Genomic DNA, 23,191 nt, shown 5'->3' on the forward strand with positions numbered 1-23,191 from the left:
CGCATTATTCTCGTTGAGAAGGAGCAACCTCGGGGAAAGGCTGGTGAGTGGGCGGGAGATGGGCAGACTTGGGTCACTCCTGGGACGAGGAGGACACGTGGTGAGAGGGTCATGCTGGGACCCCTCAGGAGCTGGTGGCCAGAATTCTCGGTGGTCCAGGGGGCTGGAGCAAGAGCAGAGCAGGGAGAGCATTTGCCTTGCACGCGGCCTACCCAGGTTCGATCCTCAGCATCCCATGTGGTCCCCTGAGCACTGCCAGGAGTGATTCCTGAGTGCAGAGCCGGGAGGAACCCCTGAGCATCGCCGGGTATGGCCAAACAAATGAGAGGGAAAAAAGTTCTCTGAGGGACCTGCAAATCTAAGCACATTCTGTGTCGGTGACATAGAATCTCATGACACTCATCACCAGTTCTGGAGTTCAGTTCCCTGCGAGCGTAATCCCTCGGGCGTCCCTCTGCTGATGGCCCGCTTCTCGACTTCTGCTTTGATGAGGGACAAAGCTTAGTCCCCTTTCTTTGGGTTTTGTTTTCCTTTTGAGGCCGTACCTGACAACGCTCAGGGCTGACTCCTAGCTCCGTGCTCAGGGTTCACTCCTGGCTGTGTGATCAGAGCTGACTCCCGGCTCTGTGCTCAGGTCTGACTCCCAACTCTGTGCTCAGGGCTAACTCCTGGCTCTGTGCTCAGGGCTGACTCAAGGGCTCTGTGCTCAGGGCTGACTCCCGGCTCTGTGCTCAGGGTTCACTCCTGGCTCTGTGCTCAGGGCTGACTCCCGGTTCTGTGCTCAGGGCTGACTCCTGGCTCTGTGCTCAGGGATCACTCCTGGCTCTGTGCTCAGGGCTGACTCCCAACTCTGTGCTCAGGGCTGACTCCTGGTTCTGTGCTCAGGGATCACTCCTGGTGCTGCTCAGGGAGTCGTATTTGAGCCCAGAATTTGAACCCAGGTCAGCGGAGTGCAAGGCGTGTGACCTCCACACTGGACCATAGCACTTGTTCCTCAGTCCCTTCTAAGAGGTCCCAGGAAAGCCACAGGCTTTCAGCAAAGTTGCTGATGCGACTCTGGACTATGGGACACCTCCCTGAGTGGAAGTAATGATGACATTTTTTCTTTCTTTTTTTTTTGCAATGTTTATATTTTATTTTTACAAAAGTAGTTCACAATAGTTCATTGCAGCCAATATTCAAACACCCACCCCACCAGCGAGCACCTTCCCACCACAATAAGAAGAAAGTGTGTGGAGGTTGTTGTATTTCATCCTGGAGCCATTGGGGCCTGGCTATAAGAGAATACGAGCAAGTATGTCAAAACCAAACAAATGTGTGCGACTTTTGATAGGTCAGTGAGCTGGCGTATAAGTGGCCGCGCACTCCAGGAAATTCTGCTACGCTCTCTTCCTGGAGCTTTAGTTCGTAGTCTCTGGGTCTTGGCCATTGGTGAGATTACAGGGCGCCGGGGGCAGTTTGTGGGTGTGACTGCCAAGCTACTGGAAAACTGGGGAACTGAGGGGAGGAGGCCCAGTCCCGATCTGAGCAGGCTTGGAGATCTCAGGATGACGTTATTCTTATGAAATGCTAACGAAAGTGTTTTCCTGTTTCCTCCTCACTGGCCTTTCCTCCCCTGAGACTCTCTGTACCAATTCTGCATCTCCTAGTCCCTCTGAGAATGGCAGAACCCTGGAGTACGGGCATTTTGGGGGGCTACTTGGTGCTCCAGCTTGGGCTGGAGCGATAGCACAGTGGGAGGGCGTTTGCCTTGCATGTGGCCGACCTGGGTTCGATTCCTCCGTCCCTCTCGGAGAGCCCGGCAAGCTACCGAGAGGATCCCGCCCGCACGGCAGAGCCTGGCAAGCTCCCCGTGGCGTGTTCGAGATGCCAAACACAGTCACAATAAGTCTCACCGTGGAGACGTGACTGGTGCCCGCTCGAGCCAATCGATGAGCTACGGGACGACAGTGCTACAACAATGCTACCTGGCGCTCACCCCCGTGTGCTGCACTGTGTGACTCAGCTTACCTCCCTGATCTCTCTTCACCTGGTGTCAGCTGTGCTAATACTTCCCCTTCCTTTTTCATCCAGTGGGTTGTTTGGCCAACTTCCATGGGACCCAGTATTTGACAGAGGGAGCCGTGCTCATGAGTTCAAATGGCTGAGGAGTGTCAAGCCAGCTTTGATACTTTCTCCAGCTGAATGTCATGCCATGTTTTGGTTTTTTTTTTTTTTTTTTTGCTTTTTGGGTCACACCTGGCAATGCACAGGGGTTACTCCTGGCTTGTGCACTCAGGAATCACTCCTGGTGGTGCTCAGGGGACCATATGGGATGCTTGGAATTAAACCCGGGTTGGCCACGTGCAAGGCAAACGCCCTCCCTGCTGTGCTATCGCTCCAGCCCCCGTGATGTTTTGTTCTTAAAATCCTGGTACAGGTGCTGGAGCGATAGCACAGCGGGAAGGGCATTTGCCTGGCACGCAACCGACCTGGATTCGATTCCCAGCATCCCATAGGGTCCCCTGAGTACTGCCAGGAGTAATTCCTTAGTGCAGAGCCAGGAGTAACCCCGAGCATCATCGAGGTGACCCAAAAAGAAAGAAAAAAAAATCCTGGTCCGCCTGATTGCAGCTATTTCAAGCACTGTAGTAGCACTGTTATCCTGTTGCTCATTGATTTGCTAGAGCGGGCACCAGTCACGTCTCCATGGTGAGACTTGTTGTGACTGTATTTCGCATCTCGAATACGCCACGGGGAGCTTGCCAGGCTCTGCCGTGCGGGTGGGATCCTCTCGGTAGCTTGCTGGGCTCTCCGAGAGGGGCAGAGAAATCGAACCGGGGTCGGCTGCATGCAAGGCAGACGCCCTTCCCGCTGTGCTGTCACTTCAGCCAATTTGAGAGAAGGATTAAAAATGCCTCCATTGAGCATCAGGGAAAGGAAGCATTTTAAACTAAATTAGATTAAATGATTTCTTGTTATTATATGTCAGAACCATCGTTTTGGTTTATTTCTGGCAGCCTTTGTTCTCATTACCCTGATTGATCCAGGACGGGATGTGGCTTTGCATAAAAAAATGGGCTCCCTCCAGAGTCTTTTTGTTTATAAACATTCCTGCTATTTACAGAAGAATAGAGAAGCAGGGAAATAAGATTTGCTTCTTAGCATCGTCCAGGGACGAGTAACTTGTCACCATTCGTTCCACAGACTTTATGAGTGAGAGATTTTAAGGGTGAAAATCGATTTGCTGTACTGTAATTTTATACAGATTAAAAGTGGCTCCCGAGTAATTAACTTGGACTCATTTTCAGTGTATTGTTGCACGGTGTGGGATACGGCATTGTCCGACGTCGGGGTAACCCTGGATGTGCTCACTTTGACGGGAAGCACCATTCATTCCAAGCAGATTCCCTCAGAGGCTCGTGGCCGTGGCACTTGGTTGACAGTTGCCACTGGACCTGGTTCCCACAACGCGGATTCGTCTCAGGGACTTTTCTGAGGATGTAACTCCAGATTTCAGTGCGCCTGCCTCCCCAGGGGTGCCAGGCCAATCAGGAGGCTGCCCCGTGTTCACGTGAAGGAGGTAGATTCAGAGCGATGTTATTTTCTGGAAAGGGAGTGTTGGTCGGCTAGATCTGGGCCCCCGGAGCATCCGTCTCCCGACGTGTGCAATCTTAGGGCAGCTCTGGCGAGGAAGATCGTATCCAGAGCCTTGAAAATGAGACTGAACACGATTTCTCAGAACCTCACAGGAGACCCCAATCTGAAACCAGAGTCCCGAGGTCCCTGTGCTGAGTGAGGTACACGATCCTCAGTGACTGTGGTGCTAATTAGCTCAGAAGTAGCAGTTTTTCTCAACAGTGGTTTGCCGGCTCAGGCTGTCAGCACCAGATTCAAGGTTGTTCTTTCTACCTGCTCATCCTCCCATCCTTCCATCCATCTCTCCATCCTACTACTTATCTGCACACCCATCTTTCCATCAGTCAGCTATTTGTTCATCTTCCATCATCAATCCGTCCACCCATCCATCCTGCTATTTACACATCCATCCATACTTCTGTCATTCATCCATTCATCTGTCCATTCATCCATCCATCATCTGTCCATCTATCCATGCTACCATTTATCTATCTACACATCCGTGCATCCATCTACCCAACCATCCTATCATTTATCTACATATCCATCTATCTATCCCATGCATCTGTCATCTTGTATATGTCCTTCCATCCACCTATCCATCCATCCACCCATCCACCCATCCACCCATCCATCCATCCATCCATCCATCCATCCATGCATCCATGCATCCATCTACCCATCCATCCTATCATTTATCTACATATCCATTCATCTATCCCATGCATCTGTCATCCTGTATATCTGTCCTTCCATCCATCCATCTGTCATCCACTCATCCATTCATCCATCCATCTATCCTATATATCTGCCCTTCTACTCATCCATCCATCCACCCGTCCATCTACCACACATCCACCCATCCATCCATCCACCATCCATCCATCCACCATCCATCCCTCCATCCATCCATCCCTCCATCCATCCATCCATCCATCCACCCATCCACCCATCCATCCACCCATCCATCCACCCATCCACTTGTTCATCTTCCATCATCCATCCATCTATTCTATATATATGCCCTTCCATCCATCCACCCTATATATGTCCTTCCACCCACCCATCCATCCACCCACCCATCCACCCATCCATCCATCCATCCATCCATCCATCCATCCATCCATCCATCCATCCATCCATCCATCCATCCACATCTCCCTACTAATCGTCATCACCGCCACCTTTCTCACCATTGACCCCTTTTCTGTTATTGCTTTGATACATAAGTCACTGTGTTCTAGAGCAGTGGACCTAAACTTTCTAAGAGCCCTTTGGCTGGAGGCTGTGGACAGGACATTGAGAACCGCCATCGAGCCCCATGTGCCACTGGAGCTCAGAGTGTGGCAGTTAGTTAAACCCAATTCCACACTGAGTTCCTGTCCCGAGCACGTGACTCTTGTGTGGTGTGTCGGGGTCGTGCTGGTGACTCTTGTCCTCTGCCTTTGTCTCGTTTCAGACGTCCAGCAGTGGGCGGCATTCCATCCGCATTACTGGTCTCAGTACCATTGATTTCCGAGCAGGCTTTTCCCGGAGACCGACCCTGGATTTCAAGAAAACAGTCAGCCGGCCGGTCCAAGGTAGGTCCAAGGCCCGTGACCCCAGAAACCGCATCGGAGTGACCCACATGCAAATGGGAGTTCACAGTGGGACTCTGGTGCTTAGCAGTTGTTTGGTGACGTTTGAAAAATCAGCATGTTTGCTTTTCACCGCATTGCACTGGTTCTCCAAGAACCACCCCAAACCAGGGATGTTAAAATTGCTCTGGAATTTGTCTGCTTGTCCAAACTCAGGCCAACATCCAGAGACTATAAAACCAAGCTCCTGGAAACGTGCGGCCGCGGACATTTTATAGCCTAGTTCTCCCTCTCGGAGAACCTGGCAAGCTACTGAGAGTTTCCTGCCCGCATGGGAGAGCTTGGCAAGCTCCCCGTGGCATATTCATATGCCAAATCCAGTAACAATACTGGGTCTCATTCCCCTGACCCTGAAAGATTCTCCAATGCGGCACCATTGGGAAGGACGAGTAAAGAGAGGCTGCTAAAATCTCAGGGCTATGAGGAATGGAGTCATTACTGAGACCGCTCAAGAAATCCAGCGATCAATGTGATGATGATGATGATGAAGATGATGATGTCCAAACTCAGGATTCCTGGGTTCTACTAAGAGCTCCTGAGTTAGAATCACATTCGGGCTTCTGAGCCCCCATGAATTCTCAGGTTACTTAACTTGGAAAACTACGAATTAGATCTTGAGTCTTTTTTTTTTTCTTTTTGGGTCAGACCCAGCAGTGCTCAGGGATTACTACTGGTTCTGCACTCAGGAATTACCTGGTAGTGCTCGGGGGACCATAAGGGATGTTGGAGATCAAGGATCAAACCTGGGTCGACCGTACACAAGGCCAAAACAAATGACCTCCCTCCTGTCCTATCACTCTGGCCCCTTGAGCATTTTTCTTACTTGTACAGATCACTTTGGACTGGAGCGATAGCACAGCGGGTAGGGCGTTTGCCTTTCACACGGTCAACCCATTTTCGATTCCTCTGCCCCTCTCGGAGAGCCCGGCAAGCTACTGAGAGTATTGCGCCCGCACGGCAGAGCCTGGCAAGCTACCCATGGTATATCCGATATGCCAAAAAACAGTAACAAATAAGTTTCACTATGAGAGACGTTACTGGTGCCCGCTCGAACAAATCAGTGAGCACTGACAGTGACAGTGACAGATCACTTTGTGGACGAGGGGAAAATGGAGTGTGTGTGTCTAAAAATTAAAAAGATCATATATCATTGTACATCTGAAGATAAAATTATTTCTCCTTCATAAATCTTGATCTGTCTCTTGCTTTATTCCTACATTAAGATTTATAGACTTTCGCAGACAGAACAGAAAAGCCACAAAAATCTTCGTCCCTTGGCTGACTCTGAACTTGATGGCTCTTTCTTTTTTATTGCTGCGATTTCTAGAAAGAAGGACATTAGCGAATCTCTAAAACACGACCCAACAGCATAGAACATCGCGTTTACAATTAGAATATTTCTACACTTGTGCAGAGTTCAAATACCATTAAAAAAAAACACACACACACACACAACAAATCCTTACTTAGGATTGCCTTGCCTTTTTTTTTCTGATGATAAACGAACTCTTCGGTAGAAAGGATTCTGTTGTCACGGGCTCACAAATTGTTGGCATTTACAGCAGTTGTTAGGGTGAGGGGTGAGAAGGAAAATTGGCCTTGGATGTATAACTTCGGTTGCTTGTAATGATGTGTCATCTTTCTCCTTCAGGAATACCCACCTACGTCCTGCTGAATACTTCCGGGATTTCGGTCCCAGCACGAGTGAACCATGTGGAACTGCTGAGTATCTCGGGCGCTTCCCTGAAGACCATCCCCGTCAAATATTACCCGGAGAGGAAGCCGTACGGCATCTGGAATATTTCCGACTTCATCCCCCCCACGGAAGCCTTCTTCCTCAAGGTCATGGGCTATGACAAGGATGATTATCTCTTCCAGAGAGTATCCAGCGTCTCTTTCTCCAGTATTGTCCCAGGTGAGACAGCTGTGTCCAGATACAGAGAGTTGGGGGGCAGTCGGGGTGGGGGGAAGGTGATGTCTGAGAGACAAAGAGTAAGTGAACTGGCTTTGAATGCTATGGATAAAGAAATGAGAGGTTTTGGAATATTGGCCCAGGTGAGTTTTTTTTTCTTTAGGGTTTGGTGTGTTTCGGGGGGGTGATGTGGTTCAATTGGCAAATAACAAGCTAGAGAGTCAAAGGTGATTGCCCCCCCACCCCATCCATGGCATTCAGGTTCCCGAGTCCACGGGCTCTGACGGAGATACTCTCAACCATAGAAATTGAGCTCCTGTTTGACCCAGCAAAACCACTTCAGGGACTATATCCCAGAGAGGCAAAAAGTTATAGTCGAAATGACACCTGCACTCGAATGTTCACTGCAGCACTGTTTACAATAGCCAGAATCTGGAAACAACCCGAGTGCCCGAGAACAGACGACTGGTTAAAGAAACTTTGGTACATCTACACAATGGAATACTATGCAGCTGTTAGAAAGGATGAAGTCATGAAATTTGCATATAAGTGGATCAACATGGAAAGTATCATGCTAAGTGAAATGAGTCAGAAAGAGAGGGACATACATAGAGGGACTGCACTCATCTGTGGAATATAAAGTAACAGAATGGGAGACTAGCACCCAAGAATAGTAGAGATAAGGACCAGAAGGTTTGCTCCATGGCTTGGAAGCCGGTCTCGAATGCTGGGGGAAAAGGCAGCTCAGATAGAGAAGGGAACACCAAGTAAAGGGTGCTAGGAGGGCCCACTCGGGAAGGGAGATGCGTGCTGAGAGTAGACTATAGACCGAACACGATGGCCACTCAGTGCCTCTATTGCAAACCACAACACCCAAAAGGAGAGAGAGCAAAAGGGAATGCCCTGCCACAGAGGCGGGGTGGGGTGGAGGGGATGGGGTAGGGGTAGGGGTGGCAGGAGGGATCTGGGACCATTGGTGGTGGAGAATGGGCACTGGTGGAGGGATGGGTGCTCGACCGTTGTGTGACTGGAACATGAGCACGGAAGTTTGTAACTCTGAAACTGTACCTCACGGTGATTCACTAATAAAAAAATTAAAAAAAAATTTAACAAAAAACTGGCTCACACAGAGTTCAAGGCTGATAAGTCCCTCTGGCCTGGACACACTCATTTTCTATGAACGTGGACGAATGTTTTGGCATCTTAGTGTAATCCAGGCAGGCCTGCCCCTGTGCTCAGAGTCGGGGTGTTGGTGATCTCCCCTGTCCAGTGTGTGAATAACCGCTTGGATTTGCTCTCTATTCTATTGGCTTGCTTGTTGGTTCAGAGCTAACTTACACATGAGCCGGTCTGCAGGCGTGGGGCATGGGTTCGGGGCCTCCGAGAATCACCAGGCAGCACTTCACTTTGTGGTTTTTAAATCAATTTTCTGTTTAGGGAGTGGCAGGGACTGAACCCAGGGCTTTAGGTTGAAGCCAGATCGTGCACTTTCTCTGAACCATGTCCCTGGCCTTTCGCTTACGTTCCTTCAAGCCTCTTTGGTGCCAAGTGACCCCCTTGCCCTGTTCTTTGAACTATGTCCCTGACTCTGTACTCAATATTTTTTTTTGGGGGGGAGTGGCTGTGGGGTCACACCCGGCGATGCTCAGGGCTGACTCCTGGCTCTGCACTCAGGAATCACTCCTGGTGGTGCTCAGGGGACCCTATGGAATGCCGGGGATCGAACCCAGGTCAGTTACATACAAGGCAAACGCCCTCCCCGCTATTCTATCCCTCCGCCCCCCACCCCAGCTGTTAAAATCTTTAATTTTTTAAAAAATTTTGTTTCTTTGTTTTTTTGGTCACACCAGGCGATGCTCAGGGCTGACTCCTGGCTCTGCACTCAGTAATTACTCCTGGCAGTGCTCAGGTGACTCTAGGGGATGCCGGGAATCGAACCCGGGCAAGGCAACTGCCCTCCCCGCTGTGCTATCACTTCAGCCGCCTCCCCCAGACCTTTTTTTAAATTTTTTTTTGCTTTTTGGGTCACACCTGGCGATGCTCAGGGCTGACTCCTGGCCCTGCACTCAGGAATTACCCCTGGCAGTGCTCAGGGGACCCTATGGGATGCTGGGATTAGAACCTGGGTCGGCCGCATGCAAGGCAAACGCCCTCCCCGCTGTGCTATTGCTCCGGCCGCCTCCCCCAGACCCTTTTAAAGAGAAAGACTGTCTCAGGATTGGTGACTTTCAGACTGAGCACCACCTCTGGAGCGAGGCTGCAGAGACCCCCCCCGGAAACTAGGTCAGCTTCTCCCGGTCACCTCCTCCCTCCTGTTCTCTCCTTCCTAGATGCCCCCAAAGTGACGATGCCCAGGAAGACCCCCGGCTACTACCTGCAGCCAGGCCGCATCTCCTGCTCCGTGGACAGCCTGTTGCCCTTCATGCTGAGCTTCCTCAGAGACGGAGAGACACTCGGAGTGGACCAGTCTCTGAGGTGAGTAACTGTTTCTCTGGGCCAGCTCCCAGCCCCGGTCGGTGCCCAGCAGGGCTCAGAGGGAGACCCCCAGGTGTGTGCTCTCACTGAGCCCGGTGTGGGGGGAACCTCCGGTGGATTCTAGGCAGGTACTGAACTCCCGTGATCTCACGACAGATGCTAGAGTTTACTCGAGGTGTGGCTCTGGATTCGAGCTCCTCCGAGGGTCAGCTGTCAAGACGCAGAAGGCAGAAATGATGACAGCAGAGGGTCAGGGTTCGGGGCGGGCCTGGCGAGCACTGAGAGGCCATTCAAGAGCACAGAGCTGGATGTGGCTATGCAGGGACACGCATGCAGGGTGGGGAACAGCGGGAGCTGTGCCCGGGGCTGGAGCAGACGTGGTGAGGAGAGCGAGTAGCCTGCAGAGGCAGAGCGGGGCGGAGAGGGGGGTCAGGGAGGACTCGGGCCCTGCCCCGACAGTCTAAGTTAGTCCTCTGCATTTTTTTGTTTTTGTTTTTGTTTTTAATTTTTTTTTTATTTTATAAGGTAGCACAGAGCCAGGAGCAAGCCCTGAGCACTGTTAGGTATGTTACCCCGCCAAAAAAGAATTCTGATTTCTCTTTATTACCAATGGACTGGAGCCATAGCCCAGCGGGCAGGGCGTTTGCCTTGCACGAGGCCGACCCGGGTTCGATTCCTCCTCCCCTCTCGAAGTGCCTTGCAAGCTACCTAGAGGATCCCGCCTGCACGGCAGAGCCTGGCAAGCTCCCCGTGGCGTATTCAAGATGCCAAACACAGTCACAACAAGTCTCACCGTGGAGACGTGACTGGCGCCCGCTCGAGCCAATGAGAATGACAGTGCTACAGTGCTATAAGGTGGTTCACAATATTTGATGACATTTAATATTCCAACACCAATCCCACCCCCAGGACTCCTTCCCTCCACCATATTTGGGATGATTCCATCCCAAACCCCAATCCCTGTCCCAAAGCACAACCGAAATAATATAATTTTGTTTCCTCTGTTATGAAAAACCACTGAAAACGCTACCAAAAAGTATCCTTAGAGGAAACAGGGTGAAGATTGTTCATTTTGGCAGGGGCCATTAAGACCTTCTTTAAGGTATCACAAACATGTTGTTAAATGCTGAGTGATGTGAGCTTTCATATATATATCTGAAAATACGTCTGCACTGTAGCACTGTCGTCCCATTGCTCATCGATTGGCTCAAGCGGGCACCAGTCACGTCTCCATGGTGAGACTTGTTGTGACTGTGTTTGGCATCTCGGATATGCCACAGGGAGCTTGCCAGGCTCTGCTGTGCGGGCGGGATCCTCTCGGTAGCTTGCCGGGCTCTCCGAGGGGGTGGAGGAATCGAACCCGGGTCAGCCACTTGCAAGGCGAACGCCCTCCCCACTGTGCTATCGATCCAGCCTGCACCAAAGTCTATTTTGTAAAAAGTTGAATCTATTACAAGGTTTTATTTCTTTTCACTTAATCTGAACTTACTTGGAGAAAAATCAGACCTTCGATGACCTTATATGATCTCTGTCTGTTGGACGATGGGGTCACTGCCCGCATGAATGCTCGTCAGAACGATTTGATCGGCCCGGTTTTCTCTGTCTAAAGGTGCCTCTCTGGGGTTGTATCTTTTATTTGTTTATCTGGGGTGGGGGGGTTCGCCTATTTTGATGTCTGACTCCGCTGCATGTCTAAAGATCCAGCAGCCTTGTGGACCAGCGGGGATTCCATAACCGGCCCTGGCCACTCGCTCCTTCTGCTTCGTGTTTCACGGGTGACAGTTTTCAAAGACACTCGAGAGCCTTTATAAACATTAATTCATTAATTCCGCAGAGTTCCTGGGAGGTAAGCCACAAGAATGTTGGCTCGCATTTTTCCAGACCCGCGACCCAGGGACGTGGCCGCCAGCCTCTGTGCTCCCTGGCTGGGCGCCCAGGGATGGGCGAGGCTGTGGATGGATGGATGGATGGATGGCCGTCCTGACTCAGGCGGAGTCTGCCCGCGACACTCTCGCTTGACACACGGGCCCGAGCCTGTGCTGTGTGCGAGTTCGTCAGTCTCCAGGGTTGGGAGAGGGAGTCGGGCCCACGAGCTCCAGCCCCAGACGGCCGTGGAGCTGATTTTCGCCCAAACATTTCCTCGCCACCCCAGTTGGTTGGACCCGTCACGGACGACTGGGACACAGTCAAGTCACAAATGTTTCCTATTTCGTGAGAGAGAGGATCAGGTGCCTCCGTAAAGGATGTTCTTCCGGGGGCTGGAAAGGTAGTACAGTGGTTAGGGTGCTTGCCTTCTGTGCAGCCAATCTGGGTTCCATCCCCGGCAGCCCATATAGTCCCCCAAACACTGTCAGGAGTGATCCCTGAGCACGGAGCCAAGAGTGAGCCCTGAGCACAGAGCCGGGAAGTGAACCCTGAGCACAGAGCCCGGAGAGAGCCCTGAGCACAGAGCCGGGAGTCAGCCCCGAGCACAGAGCTGGGAGTCAGCCCTGAGCACGGAGACAGGAGTCAGCCCTGGGCACTGGTGGTTCGTGCACTCCATACTTGGCTTATGTACCTTTTTGGTTTTGTTTTTTTGCTTTTTGGGTCCCACCCAGCGATGCTCAGGGCTGACTCCTGGCTCTGCACTCAGGGATCACTCCTGGCGGTGCTCAGGGGGACCCTAGGGGATGCCGGGGATCGAACCCGGGTCAGCCGGCCGAGTGCCAGGCCGACGCCCTCCCCGCTCTGCTCTCACTCCGGCCCAGTGCCGTACTTTCTGTCCCCACTCACCTGTTCCCGGCGGGGCTGAGGGCACACAGGTGTGCGGGTGGCGCCTGTGGGATGAGGTTCGGGGCCTGGGCCCAGAGTTGCCGGTTCCCAGGGGAGCTCTACTCCTCATTGTCTGAAGAGCGTCCAGATTGGCTCCCAGAAACCACTCGTCCGTCCCGCCTGGCGGGGAACGAGGGTCCCTTCTCCCGGCTGCCGTCCACGCCCTCGTTTCACGTTTCCAGCGCGGCCCGGGCCAGAGAGAGAGAGTGAAGGAGCTGAGTTCAGGCTTTGCACACCAGAGGCCTGGCTTGATCTCCGGGCCCGGTTGGGTCCCCAGAGCACCCCTCAGCGTGACTCCAGCTCACGGAGCCAGGACACCCCCGGGGTGGGCAGGCCCCAGTCCCAGGCGTTTGGGCGGGGGGCGGGGGGGAGCTGTCACCTTCTGTGCTAAAGTTTCCAGCCTTCAGACCAGGCTGGTCCTGACAGTGGGGCTGTGAACAGGCATCTCAGTCGTTAAGCGTTAAGTGGCACTTGATGCTTCCTGCTGTGGCTCAGCCATGTGGGAGAGGGGGAGCAGGTACGGTGGTATCAAGGCGCCCACCTCTGGACAGCCGGCTGTTCCCACATTTGCCCTGTGATTTGTCCCCGCTACTAGCACAGCGGTAGGGCGTTTGCCTTTCACGTGGCCGACCCGGGTTAAATTCCTCCGCCCCTCTCAGAGAGCCTGGCAAGCTCCCCGTGGCGTCTTCGAGATGCCAAACAGTCACAACAAGTCTCACCGTGGAGACGTGACTGGTGCCCACTCGAGCCAATCGATGAGCAACGGGACGACAGTGCTACAGTACTATTTTATATATTATATAAAATATGTTGCTTTTGGAGCCCTGTATATTAAGGCCTGAGAGAATCTGCCTTTTCGGAACCCAAGACTGTGTGTGACTTCACCCTTGTGACTTGCTTTGCCGACCAGATCCCTGTTTATTTTCTTCTGGGTGCTCTGCTCAGAGGAGCCCTTTCATTCAAATTTAAAAGACGTGAATTTGAAGCCGGGAAATGTGTCGTTTAGGGGCTGGGGAGGGAGAGTCTCCCGTGTAGACGCTTGTCTGACCTGTGACAGACCCTGGTTGGATCCTGATGCTCTGTGTGGTGCCCTGAGCACTGAGCCAGGAGCTGACCTGAGCACGGAGCCAAGAGTTAGCCTGAGCACTGAACCAGGAGTTAACCTGGGCACTCAACAAGGAGTTAGCCTGAGCACCGAACAAGGACTTAGCATGAGCACCGAGCCAGGAGATAATCTGAGCACTGAACAAGGAGTAAGCCTGAGTACTGAACCAGGAGTTAACCTGAGCACTGAGCTAGGAGTTAACCTGACCAATGAAGAAAGAGTTAGCCTGAGCACTGAACAAGGAGTTAGCCTGAGCCTGAGTCAGGAGTTAACCTGGGCATTGAGCCAGGAGTACCAAACAAGGAGTTAGCCTGAGCACTGAACAAGGGGTTAGGCTGAGCACTATTCTAGGAGTTAACTTGAGCACTGAACAAGGAGTTAGCCTGAACACTGTACCAGGAATTACCCTGAGCACTGAACAAGGGGTTAGCCTGAGCACTGAGCCAGGAGTTAACCTGAGCACTACCAGGTGTGGCCAAAACAACAACCCCAGAACTAAACCCCACCGGCCGCCCAGGCTCTTGGGCTCGGCCCACTCCCCTCCTCTGCAGTTGCCCAGGTGAGTGGCCCCGACAGTTGCTGACGGGCGTCTCTTTTCCTCCTCCTGCAGAGAAGCCGCCACGCTGAGCTGGGACATCGCCGCGGTCACCCTGGCGGACGAGGGCCCCTACGAGTGCGTGGCCGTCAGCGCCGCGGGCACCGGGCGGGCACAGACCTTTTTCGACGTCTCAGGTAGGTTTTCCGGAATCTTCTCGCCGACGCTGTGTCCAGCCAGGCTCTGCCGGCTGAGGAGGGAGCCCAAGTGCCTCAGTTTCCCTCAGTGTGGGTGAAGGGCCACGAGGCTCGTTGCGAGGGCAGAGGGATGGTGCCACGCGGAGGCAGCTCCCGGCAAGTTCTCTGGAGAGTCCGACAGAGATCTCTGTGCCTGTTGCTCTTTATCACTATTACTCCGGCCCTTTTATTTTTTCTTTTTGGGTCCCACCCGGCGATGCTCAGGGCTGACTCCTGGCTCTGCACTCAGGAATCACTCCTGGCGGTGTTTGGGGGACCCTAGGGGATGCCGGGGATCGAACCCGGGTCAGCCGCGTGCCAGGCCAACGCCCTCCTCGCCGTGCTGTCGCTCTGGTCCCTCCCTCCCTCCCTCCCTCCCTCCCTCCCTCCCTCCCTCCCTCCCTCCCTCCCTCCCTCCCTTCCTTCCTTCCTTCCTTCCTTCCTTCCTTCCTTCCTTCCTTCCTTCCTTCCTTCCTTCCTTCCTTCCTTCCCTCCTTCCCTCTTTCTTTCTTCTTTCTCTTTCTTTCTTTCTTTCTTTCTTTCTTTCTTTCTTTCTTTCTTCTTTTCTTTCTTTCTTTCTTTCTTTCTTTCTTTCTTTCTTTCTTTCTTTCTTTCTTTCTTTCTTCTTTTTGGATCCCACCCAGCAATGCCTCAGGGCTGACTCCTGGCTCTGCACTCAGGGATCACTCCTGGCGGTGCTGCTCGGGGGACCCTAGGGGATGCTGGGGATCGAACCCGGGGTCGGCTGCGTGCCAGGCAAACGCCCTCCCTTGCTGTGCTATTGCTCCAGCTCTTCTTTTTTCTTCTTTTCTTCTTTCCCTTCTCTTTCCTTCTTTCCCTTCTCTTTCCTTCCTTCCTCCCTCCCCCCTCCCTCCCTCCCTCCCTCCCTTCCTCCCTCCCTTCCTTCCTTCCTTCCTTCCTTCCTTTTCTCTTCCTTCCTTCCTTCTCTCTCTCTCTCTCTCCCTCTTTCTTTCTTTCTTTCTTTCTTTCTTTCTTCTTTCTTTCTTTCTTTCTTTCTTTCTTTCTTCTTCTTTCTTTTCTTTCTTTCTTTCTTTCTTTCTTTCTTCTTTCTTTCTTTCGTTCCACCCGGCGATGCTCAGGGTCTGACTCTCGGCTCTGTGCTCAGGACTCACTCCTGGCGGTGCTCAGGGGACCCTAGGGGATGCCGGGGATCGAACCCGGGTCGGCCGTGTGCGCAGCCCTGCGCCCTCCCCGCTGTGCTGTCGCCCTGGCCCTGTTGGTTGCTTGGAAACGTGTTTCTCCATCAGCCCCTCTGGGCTGGCCGGTCCAGGCTCCTGTGAACCAACAGTGCCGAGGAGTCCCGGCCCCGTGGCAGACTCGGCCTTGAAGCGCCGCCCCCTGCCCTACCCTGTCCCTGCCGTGTGGACCCTGCAGCTCCTAGAGGAGTACCGGGCTCCGTCCCTGGGGGCAGCTGAGCTGGGGTGTCCGGCGTGCCCTGACTTCCCCCTCCTTCCCCACAGAGCCCCCGCCCCTGATCCAGTCCCCCCGCAACGTCACGGTGGCCCCGGACACAGGGCGCTCCTGACCTGCGTGGTGGTCAGCGCCGTGGCGTACAACCTCACGTGGCAGAGGGACTGGCAGGGACGCCCAGCTGGCAGATCCCTCCAGAATCCGGGTCCTGGCCAACCTCTCCCTGGAGCTCCGGAACGTGAGGCCGGCGGACGGGGGACACTTCGAGTGTGTGGCCGCCAGCGAGGGCGGCTCAGCCGCGGCCTCCGTGTTCCTCACCGTGGAAGGTAGTTGCCACGTCGGTCTTCGCGTCTCCGGGGGGGGGGGGGTGCGGGGGCTGAGTCCTCCAGGCCTTGGTTCTGGGGGGTGGGACAGTGCAAGGTACCGCGTCTGTTCACGTCTCCAGGGGCTGCGTCTTCCTCCCTGGCCTTGGCTCTGGGGAGGACCCACGTCTCCCAGCATTTAGCCTTGGGTGCTGGACGCCCAAATATCCTAATCTCTTGCAGACTTGAAACGACCCGGGTTCGATCCCCAGCATCCTTAGGGTCCCCTGAGCACCGCCAGGAGAGATTCCTGAGTGCAGAGCCAGGAGTCAGCCCCGAGCATCGCTGGATTGTCAGAGAGACAGACAGACAGACAGACAGACATGGGCAGGAGCGAGAGCACAGCGGGGAGGGCGTTGGCCTTGCACACAGGAGAGAGGGAGAGGGAGAGGGAGAGGGATGAGGGAGGAGGGGAGGGGGAGGGGAGGGGGAGGGGGGAGGGGGAGGGGAGGGGAGGGGGAGGGGGAGGGGGAGGAGGGGAGGGGGAGGGGGAGGGAGAGAAAAAAAAAAAGAAAGGAAAGAAAGAAAAAGGAACCCTGTAAAGGCAGATGGTGCAGATTTTTGAAGAAAAACCAGATAGAAAAACTGCATGTTTTGTGGATTAAGATAATTGTCCAGGGGGAAGGACACTGGTGGTGGGGAATGTGCCCTGTGTGCCCTGGTGGAGGGATGGGTGTTCGTCATTATATGGCTGAAGCTCAAACAGGAAAGCTTGTAACTGTACCTCACAGTGATTAAAAAAGAAAAAGTAATGTGGAGTTCATGCCTGATTCAATCAGCTTAATCACGCTTGGACAAATAGCAGTACTCCTACATTATTAAAATAATAATAACAATTTTCCAGAGGCCAGAGAATAGTACAGTGGTGGGGGCACTTGCCTTGCATGCAGACAACCCGGGTTCGATCCCCGGCATCCCCATGTGTTCCCCTGAGCACCACCAGGAATGATCCCTGAGTGCAGAGCCAGGAGTCAGCCCTGAGTTGAGCCGGGTGTGGACCCCAAAACCCAAATAAATGCAAGAAATAAAACAGAATACTTCTTCAATTAATCATGTCGATTAAAAACAGTTCTACTGGGTCAATACTGATTTCCCAACTGAATGCTAATCTATCGGCCAAGAGAAAAATTGGCTGTGTCTTATTTGTTTTGGTTTTTTGGTCCCACCCGCGATGCTCAGGCTGACTCCCGGCTCTGCACTCAGGAATCACTCCTGGCGTGCTCGGGGGACCCCGTGGGATGCTGGGAATCGAACCCGGGTTGGCTGCGTGCAAGGCCAACGCCCTCCCCGCCGTGCTGTCGCTCCGGCCCGACTAAGTGATTTCGATCAAGGCTGGTGAGGTTACGTGGTGCTTTCGGCAGAGCCGCCTGTACCCTAAGTTTCGTGCAGAGCCGCCTGTACCCTAAGTTATGTGCATCCCTCTGTGCTCAGGGACGGGCGAGACAGGCTGGCTGGGACAGAGTCAGAGCTGGCTGAGCGACTCCGAGGGACGTGGAGAGGGGTCCCTCCTTGGGGCCTGCAGACAGGATCGGGACCCATGAGGCCTTTAGGGGAGACTCTCACTGGCCTCCCGGTGGCCTGTCCGGAGTCCTGCTGGGACGCGGGCGCGATGCAGTTCACCCCGCCTGAGTGTGGTGGAATATTTGACTTCAGAGCCTTGAGTTCGGTGGGTGAGCAGATGCCTTTCGGGGAGGCTGAGTGAAACAGGGACCCCGAAGACCTCTCCGGAGGCCTCACGCAGGACCCCGCAGGACCCAGGGAGGGATGCACACGTGCGTATACCCCTGGCGCCCTGCGTCTCTCTCTCAGAATGCGCCAGGAGACCCCCGAGGCGGGACCACGTCCCCCACGGACACGGCCTGCGACATCCGCGTGTTTCTGCCCTGCTCAGGGATTTGCTTCTATTCTTAGTGGGTTTGTTTTCTTATGGGGGGGGGGAGGTCTCGCCTGACAGTGCTCAGGGGCGGGCCCCTGGCTCTGTGCTAGGGGGTCACTCCTGACGGTGAGCGCCAGGGATAATGTTACAGTGAACACAGGAGTGCAGGTGACTTACCTGCTTTAGAGCCTGGGACCCTTAGGCCTGTGCCTAGGAATGGAATTGCTTGGCCGCTTCCTCCTCCTCCTCCTCCTCCTCCTCCTCCTCCTCCTCCTCCTCCTCCTCCCCCCCTCCTCCTCCTGCTCCTCCTCCTCCCCCTCCTCCTGCTCCTCCTCTTCCTCCGCCTCCTCCTTTTCCTCCCCCTCCTCCTCCTCCTGCTCCTCCTCCTCCTCCTCCTCCCCCCCCCCCCAGCCATGCTCAGGGCTGACTCCCGGCTCTGCACTCAGGAATCACTCCTGGCAGTGCTCGGGGAACCCTATGGGATGCCGGGGATCGAACCCGGGTCAGCCCCGTGCCAGGCCAACGCCCTCCCCACTGTGCTGTCGCTCCAGCCCCAATTCCAAATTTCCGGGGAACGTCCATCACTTTCCCAGTTAACCTTCCACCAGTCCTGAACCCGCACCAGCCCTGGTGGTCTCGTTCTTCCCCAGTGCCCGTCTCTGATGTGAGGGGACGTCTCCGCGTCGTTTCCGTTTGCTTTTCCCCCATGACTAGTGTTTGACGTCGAGCCGTTTCTCACGTGCCTTTTGTCCATTTGCATTTCTCCTTTGAGGCAGTTTCTGCCCTTGTCGTCTTCCGGTGAGGAACAGAAAACTCTTTTATCGTCTTGGTAGGAAACAGCAAAATAACTGATTCTGTCTCCTCATTCCCGAGCCGATCTTATATGAACTAATGAGCCCAGAATGAACGAACTAGACAGCCCTCAGCTGCTCCACAGGGATTTGAACTAAGACCCTTGTAACGCTTCCCCAGGGCGAGCGTCACAGAATTTAGAGGCAGCAGAAGCAAATGTCCGGGGGCCCTTCTGCTTGAGATGCCTCCTTTGCTTTGTCCCCAGTACTGGGCTTCAGAAACTCTGCTTCTTACAAATTCTTTTTCTGAGTAAATCAGCCAGCACTGTTTTTTTTTTTTTTTTTTTTAATTTGCTTTTTGGGTCACACCCAGCTGTGCACAGGGGCTAACTCCTGGCTTTGCACTCAGGAATAACTTCTAGCGGTGCTCGGGGGACCATGTGGGATGCTGGGAATCGAACCCAGGTCAGCCGAGTGCAAGGCAAATGCCCTTCCCACTGTGCTATCGCTCCAGCCCCTTGTTTTTGTTTTTTAATTTGCCATCAAGAACCTTAATGAACACAGTAAAGGGAAAAGATAAAGGTAATTCTTTTTTTTTTTTTTTTTTTCTCTTTGGGTCACACCCGGTGATGCACAGGGGTTACTCCTGTCTCATGCACTCAGGAATTACCCCTGGCGGTGCTCAGGGTACCCTATAGGATTCTAGGAATTGAACCCAGGTGGGCCGCATGCCAGACAAACGCCCTCCCCGCTGTGCTATCGCTCCAGCCCAGTAAAGGTAATTTTGAAAGAAAAGATTCGGATCCAAGAATTCAAGATCCACTCAAACAGTCTGTGAAAACCAGCAGAGACCAGTCCTGAATGTTTAAGGTTTGGGGTAAGAGCAAAGACAGCTGAAGATTTTTTTTGGGGAAAAAAAAAAAGTCTCAAAAGCGCTCGTTTAACTCCCAGAGAAAGCTTTGAGGAAGGGAACCAGCTCTGGGGTGGTGGTCCCTGAAGCCAGAGCTTCTGAAGCCGCTCCCCCACCCCCCCGCGCTTCTCGTGACCCCGTTTTACCCAAGAAATACACCCCCCGCCCCCCCCACCCCGAGAGCCGCGCCAGGAACCCGTTCTCCCCGGAGACAGGCTGGAGTTTGGATTCAAGTTCGGTCACTGCACATTCCTAAGGCCGTTTGGCCGCATATTTCCGTGGCCAAACTTTTCCTGACCCTGACATTCAGCCGCGCCCCCCCCCCCCGGGGGTCCTGACCTGGAGTTGCTGAGGCTGCCGTTAAAGCGACGGCTGTCAAGTGCTCGAAGATCCCAGCGAGAAGGAATCCACATGGCGGGCCCTGAGGCCTGTGGAGAGAGAGAGCCTGGCTGGGCCTCGGGGCCCGGCTGAACAACTCTGTCCTAAGGGGACTCGCCTGGCCCACAGATAACGGGGCGATTGGAGGCAGGAGGTTCCTCTCAGGAAGCGTTCCCACAGCCGGAATCCACCACTGTCGCCCTGTCGCACTCTAGTCCCAGTGCTCATCGATTGGCTCCAGCAGGCGCCAGTCACGTCTCCATGGTGAGACTTGTTGTGACTGTGTTTGGCATCTCGAATACGCCACGGGGAGCTTGCCAGGCTCTGCCGTGCGGGCCGGATCCTCTCGGTAGCTTGCCAGGCTCTACGAGAGGGGAGGAAGATTCGAACCCGGGTCGGCCTCGTGCAAGGCCAACACCCTCCCCGCTGTGCTGTCGCTCCAGTCCAGTCTAATAAAGACATGTAGATGACACCGAAGCCCCCACCCCCCCTCCCCCCAGCTCAGAGGGAACATCCTGGGTTGAATCTGCAAGAAATGGAAATCTGAATTATTTTTTTTTTTCCATTGATGCTTTCCCGACCTTGGTAAAAACATGTGTGACAGGGGTGGATTTTTCAGACTTAGTCGAGGGGGGCCGGAGAGATAGTACAGTGGGGAGGGGGCTTGCCTGGCACGTGCTGACCTGGGTTTGGGAACCAACATCCCACAGGGTACCCCAGCACTTAGAGGAGTGATTGATCCCCGAGCACTGAGCCAGGAGTCAGCCCTGAGCATCTCTGGGTATGGCTGCAAGATGAAAAAAGGCATAAAACTTAGTAGAAGGGCTAGAGCGATAGGTAGGGTGTCTGCCTTGCACTCGGCCGACCCGGGTTCGATTCCCAGCATCCCATAGGGTCCCCCGAGCACCGCCAGGAGTAATTCCGGAGTGCAGAGCCAGGAGGAACCCCTGAGCATCACCAGGTGTGACCCCCCCAAAAAAAACAAAAGAAAAAGTTAGTAGAAATAGGATCTCAGTGTTTTCAGAAAACGCTTATGTTAATTTAGCCCGGAGATTAATTATGCATGGGGAATATTTTAATTTTTTGTTAAATGAAAAAAAAATTTATTTCATGGTGAATTACCAAGTGCATAAAACAGTTGTTCCAGGAACTGAGTGTTCCGACTGCAATCCCGGCTTCCCCCCCGCCAACTTCCCAGTTTCCCACCCTAACCCCAGCCTCCCCCCGCAGGCACAAACAGACGGACCCCATACTGTCCATTGCAACACGAAGGTGGAGGGGATGGGCAGAGCATAGATCAACCTGAGTCCCTTTGTGGCCACTGTTCTGCCTCGCGAGGGTGTTACTGCACTGAGGCCGTTGTCTGAGGCTCGCCGGGCTGGTTGGTGCTCGAGGACCTTTCTCTGAACAGTCTCTGTTGCCCGTCTCTGAGCTGGGGGGTTTTCCCAACAGATTTGCTGTGGTCCTTGCTAGCAGGACTGTAGAATTTGGAGGTGTGACCAGAGAGCTTTTCCTTTTATTTGTTTTTTAGTTTTTAAAACTTTTTTCTTGAGTCGCCGTGAGATAGACCCTTATAGAGCTGTTCATGGTCGGGTGTCAGTCCTACAGGGTTCCAGCACCCGTCCCTCCACCAGGGCACATTCCCCAGCACCAGAGTCCCCAGGGTCCCTCCCATCACCCCCCACCCCTGCCTGCCTCTGTGGCAGGCGCTTTTCCTCTCTCTCTCTTTCTCTCTCCCTCTCCCCCTGTCTGTTCGTCTGTCCCTCTCTCCCTCTCTCTCTCCCTCTCCCTCTCTCCCTCCCTCCCTCTCCCCCTGTCTGTCCCTCTCTCTCTCCCTCTTTCCCTCCCTCCCTCCCTTTCCCCCTGTCTGTCCCTGTCTGTCCCTCTCTCCCTCTCCCTCTCCCTCTCTCTCTCCCTCTCTCTCTTCTCTCTCTCTCTCCCTCTCTCTCTCCTCTCCCTCTCTCTCTCCTCTCCCTCTCTCCCTCTCTGTCCCTTTCTCTCTACTCCCCCTTCTCTCCCTCTTTCTCCCTCCCTCTCTCTGTCTTTCTGTCTCTTTCCTTCTCTCTCTCTTTTTCTCTCTGTCTCTCTCTCTCTCTTTGGGCCCTATGGTTTGCAATACTGACCCTGGAAGCTCATCCAGAATATCCCTTGACCTACTTTCACCCTCAGCTCCTGCCCAGCGTGACCCTTCCCAGCTATTACTGTCACCCTGGTCCCTTCTCTGTCTGACCCACCCTCCAAAACCATTGGCCAGTCTCCTAGACCCTGTTTACCCTGGCCATGGATATATCATTCTTCTACTATATATATATGTGTGTGTATATATATATATATATATATATATAGTTTATGTACCACAAATGAATGCGTCATTCTATGTCTGTCCTTCTCCCTCTGACTCATTTCACTCAGCGTGAGACTCTCCATGTCCATCCATTTAGAGGCAAATTTCACGACTTCATTTTTCCCGACGAGCTCTTTTTAAAGATAATTCCATTTCCCAGAATATGACTGGCATGAAGAGAAACACCCATTGTGTCACCATTATCCTTCACAGAGTGGAGACAAAGTCTTACTAATTTCAGTTTTCACTTCAGAATTTCCTTCCTTCCTTCCTTCCTTCCTTCCTTCCTTCCTTCCTTCCTTCCTTCCTTCCTTCCTTCCTTCCTTCCTTCCTTCCTTCCTTCCTTCCTTCCTTCCTTCCTTCCTTCCTTCCTTCCTTCCTTCCTTCCTTCCTTCCTTCCTTCCTTTCTCTTTTGCATTTTGGGTCCCACCCGGCGATGCTCAGGGCTGACTCCTGACTCTGCACTCAGGAATCACTCCTGGCGGTGCTCAGGGGACCCTATGGGATGCAGGAGATCGAACCCAGGTCGGCCTCGTGGCAGGCCAACGCCCTCCTTGCTGTGCTCTCGCTCCAACCCTCAGAATTTAAATTTTTGATAGGCAAATTAGCATTTGTCATTTCCCAGGACTCCCAGGGCTGAGTTTTATCTTCTTCCCGTCTCTGGTGAGACGGTTTCACCTCCGAGCTTCTTCGTGCAAGAATTAATGCTCATTTCTGGGTGGCCGCGAACAGCTTCTCTCACTGGCTCTTTCTACGGCGAGTAACAGTAC

At 53.5% G+C, this 23,191-nt stretch overlaps 1 protein-coding gene across 1 annotated transcript in view; it reads left to right on the top strand.

Moving 5' to 3' along the window:
• Window positions 1–23,191, top strand: part of HMCN1 (hemicentin 1) — a 293,245-nt gene that overhangs the window by 93,204 nt on the left and 176,850 nt on the right. Inside the window, 7 exon segments of the mRNA XM_055121231.1 lie at window positions 5,078–5,198; window positions 6,907–7,170; window positions 9,498–9,642; window positions 14,169–14,290; window positions 15,811–15,849; window positions 15,852–15,925; window positions 15,927–16,086. Of these exon segments, the coding sequence (XP_054977206.1) occupies window positions 5,078–5,198; window positions 6,907–7,170; window positions 9,498–9,642; window positions 14,169–14,290; window positions 15,811–15,849; window positions 15,852–15,925; window positions 15,927–16,086 (925 nt within the window).

Source organism: Sorex araneus, chromosome X (assembly GCF_027595985.1).
Source record: "Sorex araneus isolate mSorAra2 chromosome X, mSorAra2.pri, whole genome shotgun sequence".
Lineage (NCBI taxonomy): Eukaryota > Metazoa > Chordata > Mammalia > Eulipotyphla > Soricidae > Sorex > Sorex araneus.